At 44.7% G+C, this 20870-nt stretch overlaps 1 protein-coding gene across 2 annotated transcripts in view; it reads left to right on the top strand.

The window, feature by feature from the left end:
• Positions 1 to 42: 42 nt before the first annotated feature.
• LOC146207893 (exportin-T-like) overlaps positions 43 to 20870 on the top strand; it is a 34860-nt gene continuing 14032 nt past the window's right edge. The window contains exons 1-17 of one of the 2 annotated variants that reach the window (XM_084591389.1): positions 43 to 333; positions 2513 to 2591; positions 4653 to 4735; positions 5344 to 5400; positions 5480 to 5549; positions 5704 to 5922; positions 9999 to 10082; positions 10936 to 11211; positions 13069 to 13148; positions 15297 to 15492; positions 15994 to 16056; positions 16406 to 16477; positions 17047 to 17175; positions 17794 to 17862; positions 18253 to 18372; positions 18733 to 18827; positions 19998 to 20169. In XM_084591389.1, coding sequence (XP_084447515.1) covers positions 2532 to 2591; positions 4653 to 4735; positions 5344 to 5400; positions 5480 to 5549; positions 5704 to 5922; positions 9999 to 10082; positions 10936 to 11211; positions 13069 to 13148; positions 15297 to 15492; positions 15994 to 16056; positions 16406 to 16477; positions 17047 to 17175; positions 17794 to 17862; positions 18253 to 18372; positions 18733 to 18827; positions 19998 to 20169 — 1845 coding nt within the window. In that variant the 5' untranslated portion in view covers positions 43 to 333; positions 2513 to 2531. The remainder of the gene's footprint in view (positions 334 to 2512; positions 2592 to 4652; positions 4736 to 5343; positions 5401 to 5479; positions 5550 to 5703; positions 5923 to 9998; positions 10083 to 10935; positions 11212 to 13068; positions 13149 to 15296; positions 15493 to 15993; positions 16057 to 16405; positions 16478 to 17046; positions 17176 to 17793; positions 17863 to 18252; positions 18373 to 18732; positions 18828 to 19997; positions 20170 to 20870) is intronic. The other variant, XM_084591400.1, reaches the window with a different exon arrangement.

The following is a 20870-nucleotide window of genomic DNA, read 5'->3' as shown; positions in this document are numbered from 1 at the left end:
GTAATTTAATTTCAAAGCAATGTTACAGTATTATTTTCCTTAGCTGCGGTATTAACGAACCTGTCAACGAGTCATGGCGTTTTATTATTGAGGTGGCGACGGATCATGGAATTTAATTCATTGACCGAAGTGAGCCCGACTGTTAACAGCTAGTTAATATAAGTATATATATTTGTCAGAAGGTGTGGCACCAGCGGACGTCCTAATACTCCACTGGGGATTTTTTGAGTGAAGGTATTGTGCCTGTATATGGTATCAAAGATATATCGCATGTGCCTCGTCGGCAGTGAAGATGCCGGAGCCCTTTGCTGACTTCGTAATGAAAAAATGACCGTAAGTATGCGCCGTGGTGAAAACAAAGCATTCCTCACGGCCACTGCTATTTTTACGTATGTTTAAAGCATATTGGTATCAGCGTTCTCTTGCGCTAAGTCCATGCGGCTTGCACGTGGACTCAACCTGGAATTTGGATGTGTGCGGCATGCCATGCCTTCGGGCAATGTTTCATCACGCAAGTCGACAGCTGTGCCATTGATCTCGCCTCAGATCGCTGACACGGGCGCTGTATGGGGTATATTTTGAGTTAGTTTTGACCACGACCGGCTTTAGTTTTGACGGAAATACATTTAATTTGCCCTGTTTTGTTTTTTTATTTTTCCTAATCAATTCAGCGTTACAGACTCCATTCATACAAACAAGTTTATATCGCGTTAAGCGGTCGGCCGCAAAGCTCGAGCGACGTTTTCTTCGATCAGTGCTATGTGCCAGCAGTGACCGTTGGGAAGTGTTATCAGCAGAGCGTGCTAGCCACGGCAGCGGTTCTCCGGGAAAACTCGTTGGAGTGCTTCAACTGAGCCTATCTATTGCACTCTAAAGCGCGTAAAAGGGGAGTGAAATTCCTCCATCACGGCTCATTTTTAGCACGTTGTGATGAGCTGGGCATTCTCTGCGCCGTCACAAGGCACTGGAAAATATATGTTCAGCGCAAGCATACATACCGTAGGTGCGCGTTGTCCTCGCACCTGAACGAAGAGTACCAGCTACGGTCGCCGCATCGATCTAGTCGACATGAATGTATTGGTCTTGTTGTCTAAGATGGGTCACTCATCCCGCAAGTTTTCAAAATGTGAAGAAGCAAAATGTCAAAATTTCACTGCATGCTGGCATTTATTTCACATTCCACCCATTGGATGGCAGTCACGTACAATGTTTTCCAGTCTAATTTTTCGTGAAGTGTATGGCAGGTATCTAGGACAGAAAAGAATGACAACTCCATAATTTTTTTTGCATGCTTGATATAAAAAGTGTTGATGATATTTCAATAATGGAATCATACGTCAGTAATGGCAACATGAAAATTAGATGAACAGGCTGATTGTGCCATGCCCACATATACGTACACACTATTTCGGAGGACTATAGTGCATGCATGGATAGCAGGGCTCTCTGGAGCCGTGGACGCAGATCTTGTTTGGCACCCAGGAGCACTTGGGTGTTCACCCCTTGTTCATTGTGGGGTGAGCTGATAGCTGTGCATTGATGGCGCACAAGAGTTCTGCATAACAATTTTCATCGACAATGATATAGAGAGCATGCCAACTTTCAAAGAATGTAGTGTTGTTATTGAAAAAGCAAATAAACTGTTTGCTACCTTCACAAGAGTGCATTAGGGTTGGTGTTCTTGTATGTTCAAAATTTATTTACCACTTCCAACATGGCCAAAAGAAGTAAGCACATTAACTGAGGTGTTGCGACGTAACAAGCCTGTGGGCACTTACTATGAGGCCCGTGCTACATCTGTTGCATTTTGCAATGAGAAATCTTGCCATGTATAAACAAAATTTAAAGTGAAATCTACTTTCATATTGGAAGGGTTGCATGTTTCGTCTTTAAGGTTAAGGGTACTAGTATACTCAGCCTCATAACAGCACCAGATAAATCATGTTTTGAAGGGAGCCGACCAACCTGCTTGCCACTTCCCCTTTTCCCATCGCCCTTTCCCTTCATACACTTTTGCTTCACCTCACATATGAATACAAGACACCTAATACCTACGTATTACTGTTACAAGGTGAAGGAAAACTGAATTTTTGCATGGTTTGACCATGTAGTCAGGCTTAAGTGCAATTCCACACTACCAAAAAAGTCAGATTTTTAGCTGCTCCTTTTCCCAGTAAGATTTATTTATGCACCTGTACTCGTTCAGGGTATATTGAACAGTCACAATAAATTGCAGCCTCCGCATCTTAGCCAAGAGTAAGGCTTTGAAATCGCCTTGTTTTTGTTCTAATTAGGCTTGCTTCCAGCTGGTAAGCAGTGTTTTGTCGTGCTGAATAAACAGAGAGGCTCATTTGCACAGTTCTTTCATTTAAAACTTTGGATTAGAGATAGCGACAAGATCATCAGGATGACTGCATTCCTGAAGAATGCCTGCCATCTTGCAGTGTTAGAGACCTTTAGCAGGTGACATGATGACATTTAAGTTGTGCATTGCCATCTTTGGTCATTCCAGAACTTCACATTCCAACGCTATGGATGTTCAGGTGATTCAAGGATTCCTTGCACACGGGGACCAGGCTGCTCACGCCAGGGTAAGAAAAATTGCCTTTAAAGGGGTAGGGACACGAATTTTATTTGCATATTTTTTTTATATATATGATGCATAACACATAGCATCATTGTCACAGCGGTTGAAACTGAAACTGTATGACAGATTTTATTTCAAAATTATTCAGTTGTGTACGTAAATTCCACGTCCTCATGTACGCACAATCCCAGAAGAAAAAAAAGTTCCTTCAAAATTTTTGTGTCAACTCTTTTAAGAGGGCATTGCTGTGTTCAAAACATTACAAGTATCCTGTTCAGCCTGTTAATAAATTGTATTCGGTACACTTGCAGCACATTGCTTAAACACAAGAGCTTCTAGCTTAGCCCCATTTCCTCATCTTGTATGAGGTGGGCAGAAAGTTTGGTGCAAAATGCCTCACTGCTTTGTCCAAGAAAATAGTCATTGCCAACTACATGGTCATCGTAGGCGATGCAGCATCGAACTTTAATTAGTTCGCACCGAACTTTGTGCATGGTGCAAAATTTTCTTGCGCTCCTTTCTTTAAAGAAGTGGAGACACCAGATTTTGGGTGGCACTTATCTTCTTGCTAAGGATGTTGAAAGACATTCCTGTGTATGGATTGCCACATTGCTTTCACTTGTGGCTGCAAGATACTGTATAATTGAATTTTTTTTTCTAATCTGTTTCGGTTTCAACAGCCTAGTGATGTTTGTGACAGTGGAACGAAGTCTAGGTCATGTGATGGATGACAAAAAGCGGCTGTATGATCTCTTCTTCCTCTCTTGTAGTGGTTCATGTTCTAGTGGTGTAGCGAACTAAAACATCAGAGGAATGATCGTATTGCAGTTTTTTCAGCCCTCGCGTGACCTAGACTTTGTTGTCATAGCCATCATTCGTCTGTAGAAACTAGAAACAAAACAGATGAGAAAAGAAATTTGATAAATTATTTGGTGGCCGTAGGAAAATAGCGTATAGTGACATGTGTACAGTAACGTCCTATGCATAATTACAAAAAATAAACATTAAACCAAGAATTAGATGTCTATACTCCTTTAAAGAACTTTTTTGTTGTTTCTTAAGCTGATATGGCATTCTTGTGTCAGTGGCTACAAAATTGTCGGTGGCCCTAACCACTAGACAGTGCTGATTATAAGGATAATTAGTAAAATCTAGTTAACTAACTGATATTAGGCTGTTTTTAGAAATTGCTAATGCCCTGCTGCAATTGAGTCTGTTCCTTTAGTTGTAATCTTTGTAATTTTACCAATGTTTTTATAAAACCCAATTTATATTGATGGTAGCACACTTGAAATGGTGATCAGCCAACTGGCCCTCATTTTAGCACTACTAGTTACTGTAGTTGGTATTGTTGCTTAGCTTTAAGGGTATGCCAGGTACAGATGAGATGATTGTCTATTAGAATGATAGAGTGGTCATCAAAGAAAGGAAATTATATTCTGGAAAAAAAAAAAGTAGAATTAAATCGGGGTACCAGTTATGCGCAATTAATGGCTGTACTGGCGTAGAGGTAATTAAAGGTCATTGCAACAGTCATATCGCAATATAGTTTATGCTTAATCAATGAGTCTCTCGATTTGCATGAAGCTGGGCTTTTAATGTCAACTGAAATGCAAAGTTCATAATTTCTTTTTGTGCCTTACAGATACATCCATCATAGCCAGCTCACAACAGACTGCTACCTAAATTTGTCTGCATTTTTTTTCGTTGACCAGAAGTGACAAAGGGTAGTTGATGTCATGAAATGCCATTTGGGTGCTTTGAAAATTGCATGGCTCAACAGAAGGTTTCGTTGTGCCTGACAGGCAGTTTTTACTTGACAATTTGTGGCTCTCTGTTGATGCAAATGCAATCGGGAATTCCCATATAGCATGGCGGAGCTGGCGGTATCAAGTGCTTAATTTAATTTTTCATCCCTATCTTCTCCCTTCATAAGGCTGCCAGGTGTAGCTGTAGCTATCTGCATCACGGGAAGAAACAATTGTAGAAAGACAAAAGTTTGCAACTTTGGCCACTGAAGAGCAGCTCTGTGTTGATCATTCCTTCTCTTTGGTCATCAATGCAGGCGCTGCAGTACTTTGAGCAGCTGAAGAGTGCTCCAAATGGCTGGCAGCTGTCCGTGCAGATGCTCCTGCAGCCTTCTGTTCAGTGAGCATCGTGTTCTCCTGTTATAGTTCAAATTAGTAAACCCAGGGCTGCATTCCATTCTAGATCCTCTCCAGGATTGAGAAGGGGAAGGTTACGCTTTTATGGTGATAAGATTTTGCGGACCAGTTTTGCTCTTTCTGCCATCTCAGGCAAAGATTATCGAGCACTCAATTTCTATTTGACAGGTTCATGGCAACAAAGTGAAGAAGCTAACCTATAGTTATTTTCATATTCCTGATTGTAAGTAGTTTACCAGATCTTGGAGCTTTATTTAGTTGCAAGAGTGTTATTTCAGAGCACATTTTCAGAGAATGCTTGTTTCAACTTTACTTGGGCTTGAATAATCCTTAAAACTGTGTTAAACATTTTCGTTCGCTTTCACACTCTGATTGGCAAGGTTTGTCATAATCTTGGAGTAGTCTTAGCAAGTGTCTGATGAAACATGCAGCAAACATTAGCTTGCACAATTGAATTTATGCTAAACAGCAATTAATTTGACGATGTATGCTAGGCATGCTTGGAAGAGTGCCCCCTACTTTTCTTTTTTTTTTTTCTTTTTTCTCTCTCTCTCTCTCTCTCTCACAAAACATTTCTCATTCTGCTTTTAGGGACGACTCAGTAAAGTTTTTCTGCCTGAGTGTCCTGGAACACTACATAAAGACAGGGTAAGTTTGGCTTTACCATTTCTTGGTTTTTAAACACGCAAGCTGCGGAAGTGTATTTGAACACTCCTATTCCTCGCAGGTATGAGACTGCAAAGGAGGGAGATCAGCAGGCGGTGCGGACCTTTATTAGCCAATGGATACAGATGCAGGTCAGTTGGATGCCCAACTACCTTCTAGGGTGTATATATGGTGATATGTGGTGAAAGTTATTAATGAAATCAAAGTACTGCTACATACTGTTTTGAGGGTTCAAATCTAAACATGCAGGTGTGTTGTGAACTTTTTTTTTTTTTTTTCCCACAGGTGTATGCCCCAGTGCCTGAGAAGGTGTTCATCCGGAACAAAGTGGCACAGCTGGTGTGCTGGGTGTTCCTCTGGGACTATCCAGCTCGTTGGCCCAGCTTTTTCACCGACGTACTGAACACTCTGTCCCTCGGCCCACCTGCAGTCGATGCCTACCTGCGGATCCTGCTTGCCATAAACAGCGACATTGCAGACTGCGAGATACCTCGCACTGTTAAGGTGGGCGTTGTATCATCCTCGTGTGCTCTTACAATGTGTGCTGGTGTCTTGGAGTCTGTACAAGTTGCAGAAAAAGGGCCAGGACTGCTGTGTTTTTACTTGAGCCTAATACTCACCTTTTCTGTTTTTTGTTCTTTTGCCAGAAAAACATTGATAAGTAAAAATAAGTTTTGTTTAATGCAGTTGAGCACATGCAGATGTGTAGCCGCAAACCACTTATCCCCTTCAGGCGCGAATTAAATTTTCTGAAAGGAAAATTTTTTCCTTGTGTTATTCATGATCAGTACACCAGACAGAAGTCAAGTGCAAGAAATTACGCCAAAATTTTCATATTTGAGCCCATTTTATTTGCGTCCACGTTTGTGGACATGGCGCCTCAAAGCTCCTACATGAGTGCAAACACTACAACATTTTCTTGTATTCTCTACTAAGTATGAGAAATGAATAAATGTTTTACTCTGAAAATACCTAAGGTACAGAAGAGTAGCCACTTGTTCAAGGCTTATGAAATAGATAAAAACAGTCATTCTGTGACGACAGGCAAAGAAAAATTCCGCATTTGCGGCAGCGAACGCGGCTTTTCGAAGTGCAGCCCTGCATCGTTGTGCGTTTGGTATGCTCATAACCTGGGGCCAGTGGTTGGTGCCATCATAGCGCGTTGTGCTTGTTGGCAATGGCTCTGCATTGTGAGGCTTCTTTTTGATCTCCTGTGGACCTTCATTGCTTCAGTACAACATTTACCAATGTTTATGTTACCTTGTTTTCACCTTGCCATTACTCTGTTTCATCATCGGAGAGGTCGGCGTCGGAGACATCTCCATTGGAGATTTTTCTAAGCAATGTTTCAGCGCTCGAATCCTCCAACTTTCTCCTTGTGGATGCATGGTTTTGAACATCTGCGTGGAATGAGCCAATCTGGCGCTGTCTGAGCGCAAAAAAAAAACAGAGCATCGAGGATAGAATGCGGCTCTTTGATATTGTTATGAGCCACCGTTCTCTGCGCACGAGAAGCACGAGGACAACACGAACCACGTCAATGGTTTCTTACTCGAGCGAGCACGCATGCCTCGTTTTCTTGTTCCTTGTCCTCGTTTTTCTCGTGCGCACAGAACAGTGTCTCATAACAATATTTTCGGCACTAAGGCGTCGTGTCCACGTTTGTGGACGCGCAATTCTGAGAGCCCACCGAAGCATTCCTTCTTTTCGTACGGTAATGAAATCCAGCATGCCCCTTCTACATTACCTTACTGGCATATTTCACATGACAAATTCCGTTTTTCACCACCGTTTGGAAAGAGAGCACGCGAAAATAAGATCAACTTACTCGCCCCGCCGTAAAACGTGGAGACGTCCATCTTGACTTCTTGTTTACAAACACATTTCGATGTACCTGTAACAGATGGCGCCACATACTTGACAGGGAGGGGCCAGTTGTTTTGTGCGCCAAATTCAAAGGTGGGAACACGCCTTGCGAGCAAGCTACGACATTTGGGTCGCGTCCACATATATGGACGCAGCGCCTGAAGGGGTTATTATTAGTAAAAAAAACCAACCCTGAAACACAAGCGAGCCGGCCATTTGGATGTCAATTGCACCCTGGCAAAGATTTAGCTGAAATATTATTGAGCTAATTTACTACATGAAAATCTTCTGCAATTACAATCGAAGGTATTGGACTTTTTTTTTTTTTTTTTTCTCGAGGGTAATTTAGATTGAGCAAGGCACTATGCAATAGCCAAAGTTGATTATACAGCTAAACCCCTGTTATAAGAGGCATGTATGTAACAGACAGTCTGGTATAAGAGACATCATTCACCCAAATGGTTGGCCGCACTATGACTTTCATTAATTGGACCTCTTGTGTGATGTAGAAGACAGTTGGCCATAAAAGACAAATTAGCCTTAAAGTTTGGTTCTTACTTGCTTTCACTTTAGCCCACGCTTCCCATACACGGCACTTCCTGGCTGACCAACCCGGAGGGAATCGGCAGTTGCCTTTTCCTGTCCTCCCCTTTATCTTTCACTTTCCTATCCTCTTTCTTACAACTGTCCTGTCTTCTCCTACCTTCTTAGTCTCTTCCTACTTCCAGGTGGCGAGGGTTAACCTTTTGTGGTTAATCACCCTGAGTTATACCATATACGGTTAATGTTGCGGTGTACAGCTGGCGTGGGCAGGACTTGTGCGCAAGTTTCTGTCCCGTCCCCTTGTTGGACTCCATGGTGGGTGGCTGGCACCATGGCCGAACAACAATCTAATTTTATGACTGCTTCTTCCCTTTCAACAAATCGTCTTTCGAAAAGAGGGCGCACTGACGAAACAGCCAACTTTAAAAAAAAATGGCAGTGGCTTAGCTTGGTTAAGCCTGGTAATTGCGAAAGCAATAGCTATGGCTACGCCTAGGTTCAGCTGGTGGTGTAGCTGGTTGTGGTGCTTGTGGTTATGGTTATGCAGTGATTCACCCTGGCCACGGCATATGGTACTGCGTCGTCTTGGGTCTCGTTGTCCTTGTTGTTGAGCAGACTCATCAAATCCAACTCTTCGGTTGTTTCCGTAGTAAAAGAGATTGTACGTCGCCGGCAAGCTGCATAGTATGCACACCGCTTAGAAAGTTGCTCTTCTCGTTCTTCTTCTGTCTCGGTAGCTCGCTGTTGCTTCCTCTTTGCATTCTGACGAACTGCCTTGGCCGTAGGCGACATTGCAACGTCTGGTTGATACCGCGAGCCGGGGCCCGAATTTATCCTACTGTATGACGTCACCCCCAACCGCGGCTCTCCCCCACGGAGAGAGAGCGGGAGTTAGGCCGTGGTTAGTAGCTACCGCCTCGTGAGTTGACGGCGCGAGTTGGGGCCCCTGTTTTTGCCGCAGTTGGGATGACGTCACTCCGGCTGTAGCGGCCCTTTGTGGAAGGAGCGGGAGTTAGGCCGCGGTTAGTAGCTACCGCCTCGCAAGTTGACGGCGCGAGTTGGTGCCCCTGTTTTTGCCGCAGATGGGATGACGTCACTCTGGCTGTAGCGGCCCCTCGTGGAAGGAGCGGGAATTAGGCCGCGGTTAGTAGCTACCGCCTCGCAAGTTGACGGCGCGAGTTGGGGCCCCTGTTTTTGCAGCAGATGGGATGACGTCACTCCGGCTGTAGCGCTCCCTCACGGAGGGAGCGGGAGATACTTAACCCTGTGTTTGGCGCATGATAGCTTTAGTTGCTTATGTGCCATTAAACTTAAAACACACAGAAATGCCTCGTTTGCTTTTCATTTATTTTTCGTCTGAGTAGCGACATTCACAGACTTGTTACTCACAGCCTCTGTTACCCTTTGTCAAACAAGCATAAATTTCCGAGGGATATTTCTGCTGGTGATGTTTTATAGTTTTGGCCGCTTCTAGCACCTTGATAGTAAGCTGGTTACTTTTACGATTTCGGGGCGCATTTTTTACTTGAATTCTTGTGTTGTTACCAGACACATAGCTTAGTTGTGAATCGCTAGTTGCTGTGCCACGTCACATCGCGATCACTCATTGCAATCACTGCAAACGTAGTTTGCCAACATATGCAGCTTTGGCACATCGGCCATGAGGCTCTTGGCTTGATTTTCAAGCTGGGAGAGGCTGTGTTGAACAGCATCAATGCAGCCTTGAAGCAGACCAAGATTTGCAACTGTTGCAGCATTAAATAAATGTAAGAAAGTTGCAAGGTGTGGTCAGTGTGGTGGCTAAGCAAATGCAATATGTAAATGAAAGCTATAATAACGCTTTTGCGATATGGTGTACCCTTCTTTTTTTGCGTATTTTAGCCATAGGATGCCTGCGCTGAAATAAGGTCTGGTTAGAAAATGTAAACGTTCTACCGTGCTTATAAGAGAAACTGCTCCCTAGTGCGTGTCCCTAATAAAGGGATTCAGCTGTATTGCATTTATTTAGAAACTAAACGTGCTTGTGTTTACTGGTGGTTTATGCAGAGGGCTCTTATTAAAATAATGATGCTTTTGCTGGTTTTGAACTGTGACACTCTTTGCAAAGTGTGGGCGAGGATTCGCGTGTGTGGCGGCCTTCAGCTAATACTACTACTGCTCGGTTTCAACAGGAGCAAGATCGAAACCGACTGCTAAAGGACAACATCCGAGAAACGCACGTTGTTGACCTGGTTAACTCCTGGTACAGCATTCTGGTAAGACCGCAGACGTTTCCTGTCTTGCATTCTTTTTTTTTTTTTTGGCCACATATGAGACTCTAGACCGCTTTTTTTTACTGTATCATAGAATTCGTTTTCTTCATCGAGAACTATCAAAGCCATCCAAGTGCAGTAAGAAATTGCGTACATAGTTGTGCACTGATTCAGTTGTGTGAGTAAGAAGCATGTGTGCTCATGCTGTGAGGAGACTCTGCTCGCACCAGCAGACTGCATGGTTGAAGACTCGATGCATATGTCTTGGCAGGCACATGTTGACTGTATGGTCATGCGCTCTCCAAAGTGAGCAAAACTTTCAGACCTTCCCAATGTAAATTTCGCTTTGCAGGATTCATATTGTTACAGTGAAGTCTCGTTCATTTGGCCTTCAAGGGTCTGGACAAAAGTCTGAAAAATAATTGGCCGGAAAAAAAACTGCTGAAAACCATATGTATTATGGTAATTTTATCTAATGAGCAAACTGCAGGGCAGGGTTTTTTTTTTATTTTTTTTTTTCCTCCAAACTGCAAGTAATGCAGTTTGAAAGAGCTGGAGGGTGCAGCTTCTTATCTGTATCGCCTCCCTAGGGCAATAAAACCTTTATGCCACAGTCCAGAAACACAGTCGAGTACATGCATGCTTCATGTCTTGCATTGATTCAGAGAGCACTCTACTTGAATTATTTCTTGGAACCGGCATATGCTTGCCTTGTAGCAACCCAGACAGTATCACTCTGGGGCTTAAACGTCTCTTCATTGTACCCACGTACATGCGGTGCTTATATGGTGTACGAAGCAACCGCACCCTTGCGATTAATTTCTGGTTGCAATTTTTCTCCCACTGCAATCACCAGACCAGCCAGTGCCAAAGTCCCGCTGGAGTGGAGCTGTGTCGGCTGTGCCTGGAAGTTGTGGGTGCATACGTGGCCTGGATCGACATCGGTCTGGTGGCCAATGACCGTTTCGTCGATGCCCTGGTGCACTTCCTGTCCCTGCCCACTCTGCGGGAGTCGGCCTGTGACTGCGTGTGCGAGATTCTAGCCAAGGGCATGGAGCCAGTCGACAAGCTGCGCCTTGTCGAGTCGCTCTCCATAGTCCTCCAGAGGGCAGGGGTGCTCACCGTGTCTGAGGTGAGAGCTGGCAGCATTACTCGATGTAGGCTGGCACAGTTAATAAGCTTTTGGCTGAGCCAAAGAGAGCGCTGCTCAGTTGCAGTCCTGTAAAAATGCCTTAACTGGGGAAAACAATTTTTATGTTGGTATACTTCCCCACAGATTTCGGCAGTGAAACTTTGAGACATCATAGTAGAACCCCTTTATAGGGTCACTGGGACCGGAAAAAATCTTTACTATATCAAGGTCTTTTGAAAGTGCATTAATTTGAACCTCGATAATTCGAATTTTCGGATAATTCGAACTAAACTACTTGGCGCGGCCAAGCTTCATAGAGATCTGTGTATAAAAAAAAAGCAGGTTAATTTGAACACGAGTCGATTCTGCTACGGATAATTATACCTACGCGCCGCCACATCTGGGCAAGTGGCTTGGCACACCAGCACATAAAAAAAAAAAAAAAAAAAAAAAAAAAAAAAAAAAAACCCTTCGCAAAAGAGCGGAATAGTTAGTGCTGCGCACGTCCAAAACGGGGACAGAATGTGAAATCAAGTAAAACCATGTAAAAGTTGATAAAGCCTAAATGGCGCCATGACCAGTGCGGCGGCTGGCGGCGCCAGAGGGTAGGGGTTGGTGGCCTGCTCTCACTTCCGCACAACCCCCGACACTTGCAACTACTAAATACTCATTACTTCGAGCCCTGTTAATTCGGAGATGCAGATAAATACTGTCGACGCGGTCCCAGCCAACGGCCATGAAAGGCTATGGGTGGCCACAGGTTTAGCAAGAAAACATTTGTTTGTTTTTGCGGGAGTCTTCTATCCTTCCACCCATCAGTCGTCAACGAAGAGCATGCAGTTAGCCGCAATCTTGACACCAGCGTTTAGCATCGTTCGCTTCAGAAGGCGTTTGCTGTTTTTGCGCGTTCCAATGATTGAGTGTCAGTAAACAGCGCCCGCCCCAATCAAGCATGGCAGGATAATGTGAACAGGCCTGCGCAACCGGACAACCGCTGGCACTCTGCCAAGTTCACTACCCCCTTCCCCCCCCCCCCCCCCCCCCCCCCCCCCCCCGGCTAAAACACAATGTGATGTTATCGATGTTATCGCTGGGCAGCATAAATACATTGTGCAAAACGGATGGACGCGCTAACGATTAACGCCTTTATTTTTTTTTATTTCAAATTCTTAGGCAAAAATCAGGGTGGGTGGGTTCATTATGCAAGTGGGTTGGTTACGCGGGTAAATATGGTAAATTTATCGTAATGCAAATGATTCTTGGCAATTTTCGAGGCCGTTCGATAATTCCAACATCAGATAATTGAACTTTTTTTTCCGGTCCCGCCGTGAAGTTCCAATTAACAAGCTTTTACTTTTTATATCAGTTGGTGATGACATGGTCCTGAAAATGCTTTATGCTGATTAAATGGCTACTTACTGAACACGTCTTGTTGCTTAATGGAAAAAAAAAAAAAAATCTAAAATACCTTTCATTTCTCTCTCTTATATCACCTTTTCATGTCATTTTCTTTTTTCAGCTATAATATTTTTTTGTTAAAGTACCTGTTAAGCATGAGAGCAACGTGGCTACGAATACAACAGAGTTTGATTTCATGTGAAAACCAGAGCCTTACAGAGCCTTACGAGAGCATGCACCGTGCTTCCTTCTGGGCATCTGGTGGACCTTTGGGCTGTATTTGCTCGTCACAGTGATTCTGTCTTCAGGATCCTGCATTTCTGTGAAAGCTGGTTGAGACATTGCTGTCCTCTCATTTCGTACATATGCAGTGTAATGAAATTTTTTCGTGCAAGAAGGGAGAAAGCCATTGGTTATTCAGTGAGTGAAGGGAATTGCTTCTCTTTCATCTTGTTCCAGGGAGAAGACGTTGACTTCCTCATCAAGCTTGCCAAGCTTGTCAATGCAATTGGGATTCAGCTCTTTGACGCTTACTCAAAGTAAGTTGGATTACCACACATTTGTCTGGAGTAAGAAAAAAATATATGGCAGCATTTTCTGCTGTAGTGGCTTGTTATTGCGTGACCTTCATACTCGTTTCTTAAATGCGAAAGCATTGCTAACCATATTACAAGAAAAGTCGTATATGGTACAAAACATCACGAGTCTACCCGTCAGGTGATGCCTGGCTGGTGACATGGATTTCAGGCTCAGAGGTGGCATGTCTTTGCGCCTCAGGCTGAGGGTAGTTGGCAAGTGTGACAGGGCATGACATGATTGGCATCGTGTAGGGGCCCGTAGGGGGGGAGGCATATCCGCTTGCCAAAGACATACAGTCGAACCCGGATATATCGAACTCGAAGGGGACCGCGAAATAGTTCGATATATCGATAATTCGATATACAGAAATCGGCTTGTGACGGCACTTACGATGCAAAAAAACGATACCGTATTTGTCGCGTAATCGACCCACTCTCATAATGAACCCACCCTCCACTTTTGCACCCGAGAATTTGAAAAAAAAAAAAAAAAAATGCGTTAAGGCTAGCTCGCTCACATGCAAGCGACGAGCGGCAACGACAGAGCGAAAATTTTCAAACTTATTGGAACTGCGTCCCTCTCGCCGCTCGAGCCACCGCGGCAGCTCAACACAAGGTTTCTGTGTTGCATGTCGATGGCGCGCATCACTCTGTTTCGGTCGTCTCATCCGCAGCTCACTGGCAGCGTGCCAAGATACTGCGCAGTGATAACGTCAGGGCGCGTTTATCTTTTTATAGCTCCTGCGGTGGCGGGGAGTGAACTTGGCAGAGTGCCCGTGATGGCTTGATTGCACAAGCCTGGTTCGATTTATCACGCCACGCTCGGGGCGGGCGTCATGATCGGAACAGCTGACCGCGTGCTTTCGCTGATTCATACATGCAAGGATAAACGATTAAAAAATAATAATAATAATAAAATAAACAATCCGCAAAAAAAAAAATCCCTGCCGCTTTTTAACGTCCGCAGCCGCCATATCTTACGCTACGCCGCGCGTACAGCCCAACAATAGGAAAGGATGACACTCGGAAATAAAAAAAAAAATAAAAAAAGAACCAGAGAGCTGGCGCTTCTTAACATCCGCAGGCGCCATAGCCACGTCCGCCGCCGCACGTAGAGGGTTCGCAACACACGCTGGAGAAAGCGTCCGATGGCTGTCTGAAAACGGGCTGAGCTGGCTTGGTGCATGCGTTGCGCGTGCTGAAGGAGAGAGATAGTTCAGCAAAAGAATGGGCACACCCACGCACATGGCTTGCAAACGTCATGTGTTGGCGCTCGGGAAACGACAACTGCAGATGCGCGCGCCTTTGGGGAATGGGCGCGGCGCTGCCCAGACCAGCTGTCGCCGAACTGTCCCCTCTCATTCCTTCCGCGCGTGGCTTGAAAGCGTCACGCAACAAACGGCCAAGGGTAATGCGACCGTCTTTGGGGAAGGCACGCTTTCCAGTACGTGGTGCGGAGTTCGATATATCGAACGACCGTTGAAATTGAGTTCGATATATGACGCGGCTTTCCTATACTTTTACATGGGATTTTCAAGGGGATATTTCGTGAGTTCGATATAACCAAAATTCGATATATCCGGATTCGATATAACCGGGTTCGACTGTAGTATTAACGCGAAACAAGGGCGAATGACAAGAACACATCTAGGTTCTTCTTCAGTCGATTTCTTTGAACATAAAAGTGCTTCCCTAATGTTATGAAGTACCGGCTGAGAAATGCAGTATCGTTATTTGCTGTACGGCACTGCGTGTTCTCTCCTTAAGGTGTGTAGCGGTTTTGCTTCCCTGAATGATTGGGTGCGAGAGGTGCCTGCTGCTTTTTCGGCCCACTACTTTTTTTTTTCTTCTGGTCATATAGATTGCGACGTTGGCATTTTTAATTATTAATGCCACGTGCCTAGCGCCGCGCGACAGCAGTGTTTGGTGCCTACGATGACGAAGCGGTTGTTGTTGGCACGAGCGGCGCGCTGGTGCTGGACTCTGCGATCGGAACGACAAGCCGACCTTATTCTCTGGTCCTCGGCTACGTGTACTTTCACGGCTTCCTGTGACTTCAGTCGTGACATTATTATTATTTAATTCTTTTTGTCTACGCTGTCTGTGCAGGTTGCAGAAGAAAGGGGACGCAGCCAGCCGGCAGCTGGTGCAGACGGAGCTGGCCTCCAAGATTCCGCTGATGCTGCAGTTTCTGGGCCACGAGGACGACGACGTGTCCCAGGGAGTGGCCGAGTTTGCCCGCGAGTACATCCAGTACCTCAAGCAGGCAGGGAACTACACACAGCCGGACAAGGCTAGCATTGAGGTGCTTCCTTTGGCCCCAGTTCTCTGTCCGCGTGTGTTGTTTGCAAGGGATCCAAAGTGCAACCCTGTGACAACTTGTGTACAATGAAGAATGCATTCTTCTCAATCCAGTGTCCTCATGAGCTGGTACTGGAGTGATTTGTGGTCCCTACAAGATTCTTTCATTCCTTAAAAGAATGATTTTAAATCATTGTGATTATAATAATGGACAGAGATTTCAGTTGTTCCTAAAGAATTGCCATTGGCAGATAATCTTGTGCAAGTGAACGTTCCTGGGGGGTTTTGGTGATTAAAACTGCCATTTTGTGCAATTAATAGTGAACTTGATATGGCTGGGCCGCTTCTCTGTCTTCGGGTGCAGCACTGATTACACTAACCATGCCCGGTTATTTCCATTGTTCCATTGTGCAATCCGTTATAGGAGACAAAGTGAAAATACCCCTTTGTGCAGTTTTCGTTTCTTGCAGCAACTAACTGTGATTTTTCTTTTCTCCCTCTCCAGGCGGTGTTGTACATAGTAATTAACAAATACAAATATGACAGCTCTTATTTATTTGAACGCCAGGTGAGTTTACTTTTGTTTATCTACCCTAAAGGCCGTCATAGGCATTTGATTATGTAGTGGATTACTACGGTGATCTAATTCTTTGCGCAATGGCATTGCAAGCTGATAACTAGTATAATGAAAGAAGTCAGGCAAAGGCTCTTTGCTGGCAACTGAATTAGTCTTTGTAGGAATCATTAGCGCAAAATTAAACACCTGAATTTTTGTGAAAGGCTTATACATTTTAAGGCAGATCTTCATGACCCCTTGTATGTATTGTAATTAATCTGAAGTGCTGTTTATCTGATGATTAGATGGACCATTTTTTTGTGTCCTCTACTTTTTTTTTTTCTTTCTTTTTCCTGTCTAGGGGGAAGACGAGGCCTTATTCTTAGAGTATAGAAAAACTTTGAAAGTGCTCTTTGACAACATTGCTCAGCTGGTGAGTCTCACAGACATTTTCAAATCTAGTATATCACCATTCTGCATACTGCAGTGCGAGAGGCTGTCTTTAGGAGTATTACTGAGGATGATTATTGTTGCATCAGGTCTGCATCAGGTCTTTCAGCAGTCAAGTTAGTGAATACCACGAAGCAGCAGGGGATGTGGAGGGACTTACCGTTATCGCTCAAGAGGAAAGTAGTACAAACAAGAATTGTTCACTGCAGTTTGTCCGCAAGGGAGTAGTGAAGAGTAGTGGCTAATTGCTTTGGAGGAACCTCCTTTCCTTCTTTCTCTTGCTGCCTTGCTGTTTAGAAACAACTGTGTAAAGCATGATAGAACGTTATTTGTTTGAATATGTACAATGACCATTGCCTTTCGATGTGTTTGCTTGCAGCGTGGAGAGGGTGGTTGTGAAGGTTAAAGCAAATTCTTTTCACCTTTTATATGAGGACATAGCAGCCGTGCAAGTCATTCTCGTTGGCATGCTTAATTGCTTGGTTTTTTAGTCTGCGTGCATGCATTGCCATGCCTTTCCTTTACATTATGTTTTGTTCCATTTTTCCTTAGGACAGGGACCTGACGCTGTCACTGACACAGGGCATGATAAGCACAACACTGCAGAACTGGAGCAGCCTTCCATTCCAAGATGTGGAAGTTGCCATTTCCTTTTTGTATCTGCTCGGCGAGGCCATTCCGGTGAGTCTCGAGCTCAGAGGCACGTTTTTGACGTGTGCTGCTCGCCCGTCGACTGTGTCTTGCTGTGTGTGACTACCATCCTAAAGCTTCCCGGTCAATCACAAGAGCCTGAGGTTATGTACTAGAACTGCTGGTAACTGTGGCATCCTGTGTTGGCAGCTGTCAAAGAAGCATTCTTTGATGTTACTGAAAGCGCTAATGTTCTTGTGAACTGCGGTATCATTTGGATCATATGTTTCTTAGGGCACCTGTATGTTTCAGGTTTGAAACATGTACATATTGATCTAGCAGAAGCATCATTTATCAGGGTTAGTTCTGAAAGTAGCAGTGGACTCTGCAATTTTATAGTGGGCAAGACTGGCTTCTGCTCACAAGGACAATGGTAGGGGAGTGTATTCTGGAATTTTTTTGTCATGCGCAGTGTAGACACTACCTTTTCATGCATACCATTGAGTACGATGCGTGCCAGCAAGTATTATGCAGCAGCCAATCTGCAGCTTGTGAATGTTGCATGTGGATTTGCATTTTAATGAAATGGCTGTATAATTCCTTGAGAGCTGCCCAGTGGGTCCACTACAGTGGATCCACTACTTTTCATCTTCCATCTCCTGTTTTTAGGGGTTCCACAACGTCCAAATACCTGGAAGCCCTGATGCTGTTGCACCAATCGTCATCATCATGCGACAGGTCTGTTCCAGCATTCAACTCCGTTGTTTGCGATCTATAAGCGATTGGAGTTTTTGTTTTATCACTGCTTGAACCGGAAGTTAGTGAAGTGAGTTACAAAAGAATATCAATAATATAAACCTAATAGTATAAACCTATAAACAATAATATAAACCTCACAGGGTTGCAGAAAAACTCGCATCACCTGGAACTGGTGATCGAAGAATCGATCATGTGCGGGCAGCACATAAGTGCTTGGGGTTGTGGTCACAGCCCACATGCTCGTACCATCCGTAGCAGTTTAAGAGAGTACTCGGAAGCTGTCATCTTCTGACTTTGTTTATAAAGCGTTTTATGCTAAGTACCATGTGTTAAATTGCAATTGTCTTAATCGGGTGTTTTTGCTTCTAGCTTATATCTAGTGGTGTCAGCTCCTATGGGCATCCGGCGGTGACACTGCAGTTCTTTGAGGCCATTGTGCGGTACGAGAAGTTCTTCAATCAGGACCCAGAAACCATTCCAGATGTTCTTGTAAGCATGGTTCTTGCTTATTCTTTCCTGTCTGCATGTTCATCAGTGCTTTACGGTAAAACCTTATTAACATGGACCTCAGTCATGCAGAAACCTGACTAGTTTTGACTGGCAGTGTAGGTCTTGCTAATTTTCACCTTTTTTTAATGGAGATGGGCTGAAGATTCTTTATGAACGGATGTGCATAAGTGGAATGGTTCTATTTACACCGCAACACTAGCAGAGCCACAAGGGTGCAGTCTAGTGGGTTTGCTTTTGGCTTGGCAAGCAATTGCACACTGCGTGGGGCATTTCACGAGGCACTCTCCACCTTTAGTGCGGTGCAAAGATGTTCTTAAAGACCGGGTTGTCCCTGGTTAGGTTGCCTTCATGGACGAGAGGGGTCTGCGCCATCCAAGTCCCAGTGTGCGGAGCCGGGTGTCCTATCTGTTCTCCAAGTTCATCAAGTCACACAAGTGAGTCTCACTAACTGTCAACACTTGCACCTTTCCCTCGCGACGCGCGCAATTTTTTTCGATTGCCAATGTGGATTGTGGGAATTTAAAAAAAAAAGCATTTATCAAAGTTTGTTTTGTCAAGCACTTAGCAAACATCCGATACGAAAGCCAATGTGGATTGTGGGAATTTAAAAAAAAAGCATTTATCAAAGTTTGTTTTGTCAAGCACTTAGCAAACATCCGATACGAAAGCATTTTGTCGTCTGTTTTACCGAAGGATGCGGGGTCGAATCCTAGTCCCACAGTGGCCGTTTTTCGATGGAGGTGAAAATTTGAGGTGTCTCCCATGTGCTGTGCGATGTCAATGTACGCTAATGAACTCCAAGGGGTCCAAATTTTCGAAGCCCTCCGCTACAGTGTCTCTCATAGCCTGAGTCGCTTTGACACGTCGTTAAACCCCCACACACACAAATTAAATCAAAAGCATTTTGACTATGCTAGAAGTTTATCAAACATGCACATTAATGCAGAGAACTTTGCCTAAAATGCTAATAATGTTTAAGAGTAGTGGTGCACAGGTTTTGCTCTTCGTAGTTGGCTGAAATGAGGTACATGTCACCAAATAAACATATGCTTTTTTTTATGGCTACTGCAGCGTTAGACTGTAGGACTTGCTGTTTGCCTCTGTGTCGACGCTAGCATCAGAGGCAGTTCCACTCTGCCACGATCAAAGGTCAAGGGCATGGTCCTCCTTGTCATGACATTTCCTGGTCGTGGCTATCATGTACAGGCGCAGCATAATGGCTGTGTGCTTGGCTACTTGTAATAGCGTTGCTGTGCAGCTATTTCACAAGCAAGCGAGACAGTAATTGCTCGGGGTAGTGGCTTTGATAACCGGCCTTAGAAGCTGCATATAAATGGAGGCGAAACAGAAGGTGCTCGTTTACTAAGCCATATATATCGATGCACATTAAAGAACCGCGGGCGTTGAAATTGCACTAAACCCTCTCCTATGGCATGCCTCACAGCCCGAGTTGCATTGAGATGTTAAACCCTGTAAAACCATGATAACAAAGGTCTTTCTTTAAGCCTTCCAAGTATTTCAGCTATCATATGCAGGCTCATATGCGAGTGGCCCGTTTTCATGCTTCTGTGTGCCACGATTGGCTCGTTGTCACTTGTACACAGGGTGCACATGCTGAACTTCACCGAGGACATCCTGAAGCAACTGCAGGACCTGCTGGTGCTGTGCCCCACTCAGAACGGGGTCACAATGGCCTCCCTCCTGTCGCCCGACGACCAGCTGTACCTTTTCGAAGCGGCCGCCATGCTCATAGTGTCTGGACAGTTCAGTGCCGAGGTGAGAATGACGCAGTCTCCTGTTCTTCTAGTGGTGACAGACGAAGGGTACAGTTAAGGGGGGACACGGCTCTTTGGCACCGAAAATCGGCCTGAAAATCGGATTTTCAATTTTTTCATTTTCGTATTCCTCGCACTATTCCGCATCTGCACGCAAATTTTCATCCTTATACCCCGCGTATTTATGAAGTTATAGCGATTAAAAAATGCAGTACCACACCCACTGCCCTTTAAATTGTGGACAAACGACACCCAATTTCGATCGCCCGGCGCATGAGAACTACGCGCTCCACCGCGGCGATTTTGGTCTCGTTCGAAAGCGCGCGTTTTCGGCTTATTTTTTCTTTCGGAAAGCAACCCTGTGCGCTCCGCCTTCCCCATAAAAAACAAACAAAAAGATAGCATGCAGCGCGCGCTACTATTGGCCGGTTAAGGCACGTGATTAAAATGGCGTCGTTTGGTTGGTTCCGGCAAGCTAGCCCTGAAATGCGGACTCCCAGTGACGCCATTTTGTCTTTCTGCCGACCACGCTAGTGCAACGCGAGAGTCATGCCAGGCGCGAAGAAGTACCGCTCTTTGCACAAGTTCGGGCGAAAGCAACCAAAGAAACGCGTTAAGAATGCGACTTCGTTGCATACTGTGCAAGAAGCAAGTGCCAGTGCTGCGGGATTGTGTGACGATCACGTTGCGGGCGGCGACGCT

This window comes from Amblyomma maculatum, chromosome 1, assembly GCF_055883805.1.
Source record: "Amblyomma maculatum isolate TAMU_Amacu chromosome 1, ASM5588380v1, whole genome shotgun sequence".
Classification (NCBI taxonomy): domain Eukaryota; kingdom Metazoa; phylum Arthropoda; class Arachnida; order Ixodida; family Ixodidae; genus Amblyomma; species Amblyomma maculatum.
Note: the sequence above shows the minus strand (reverse complement) of the source record. Positions and strands in the feature narration are given on the sequence as shown.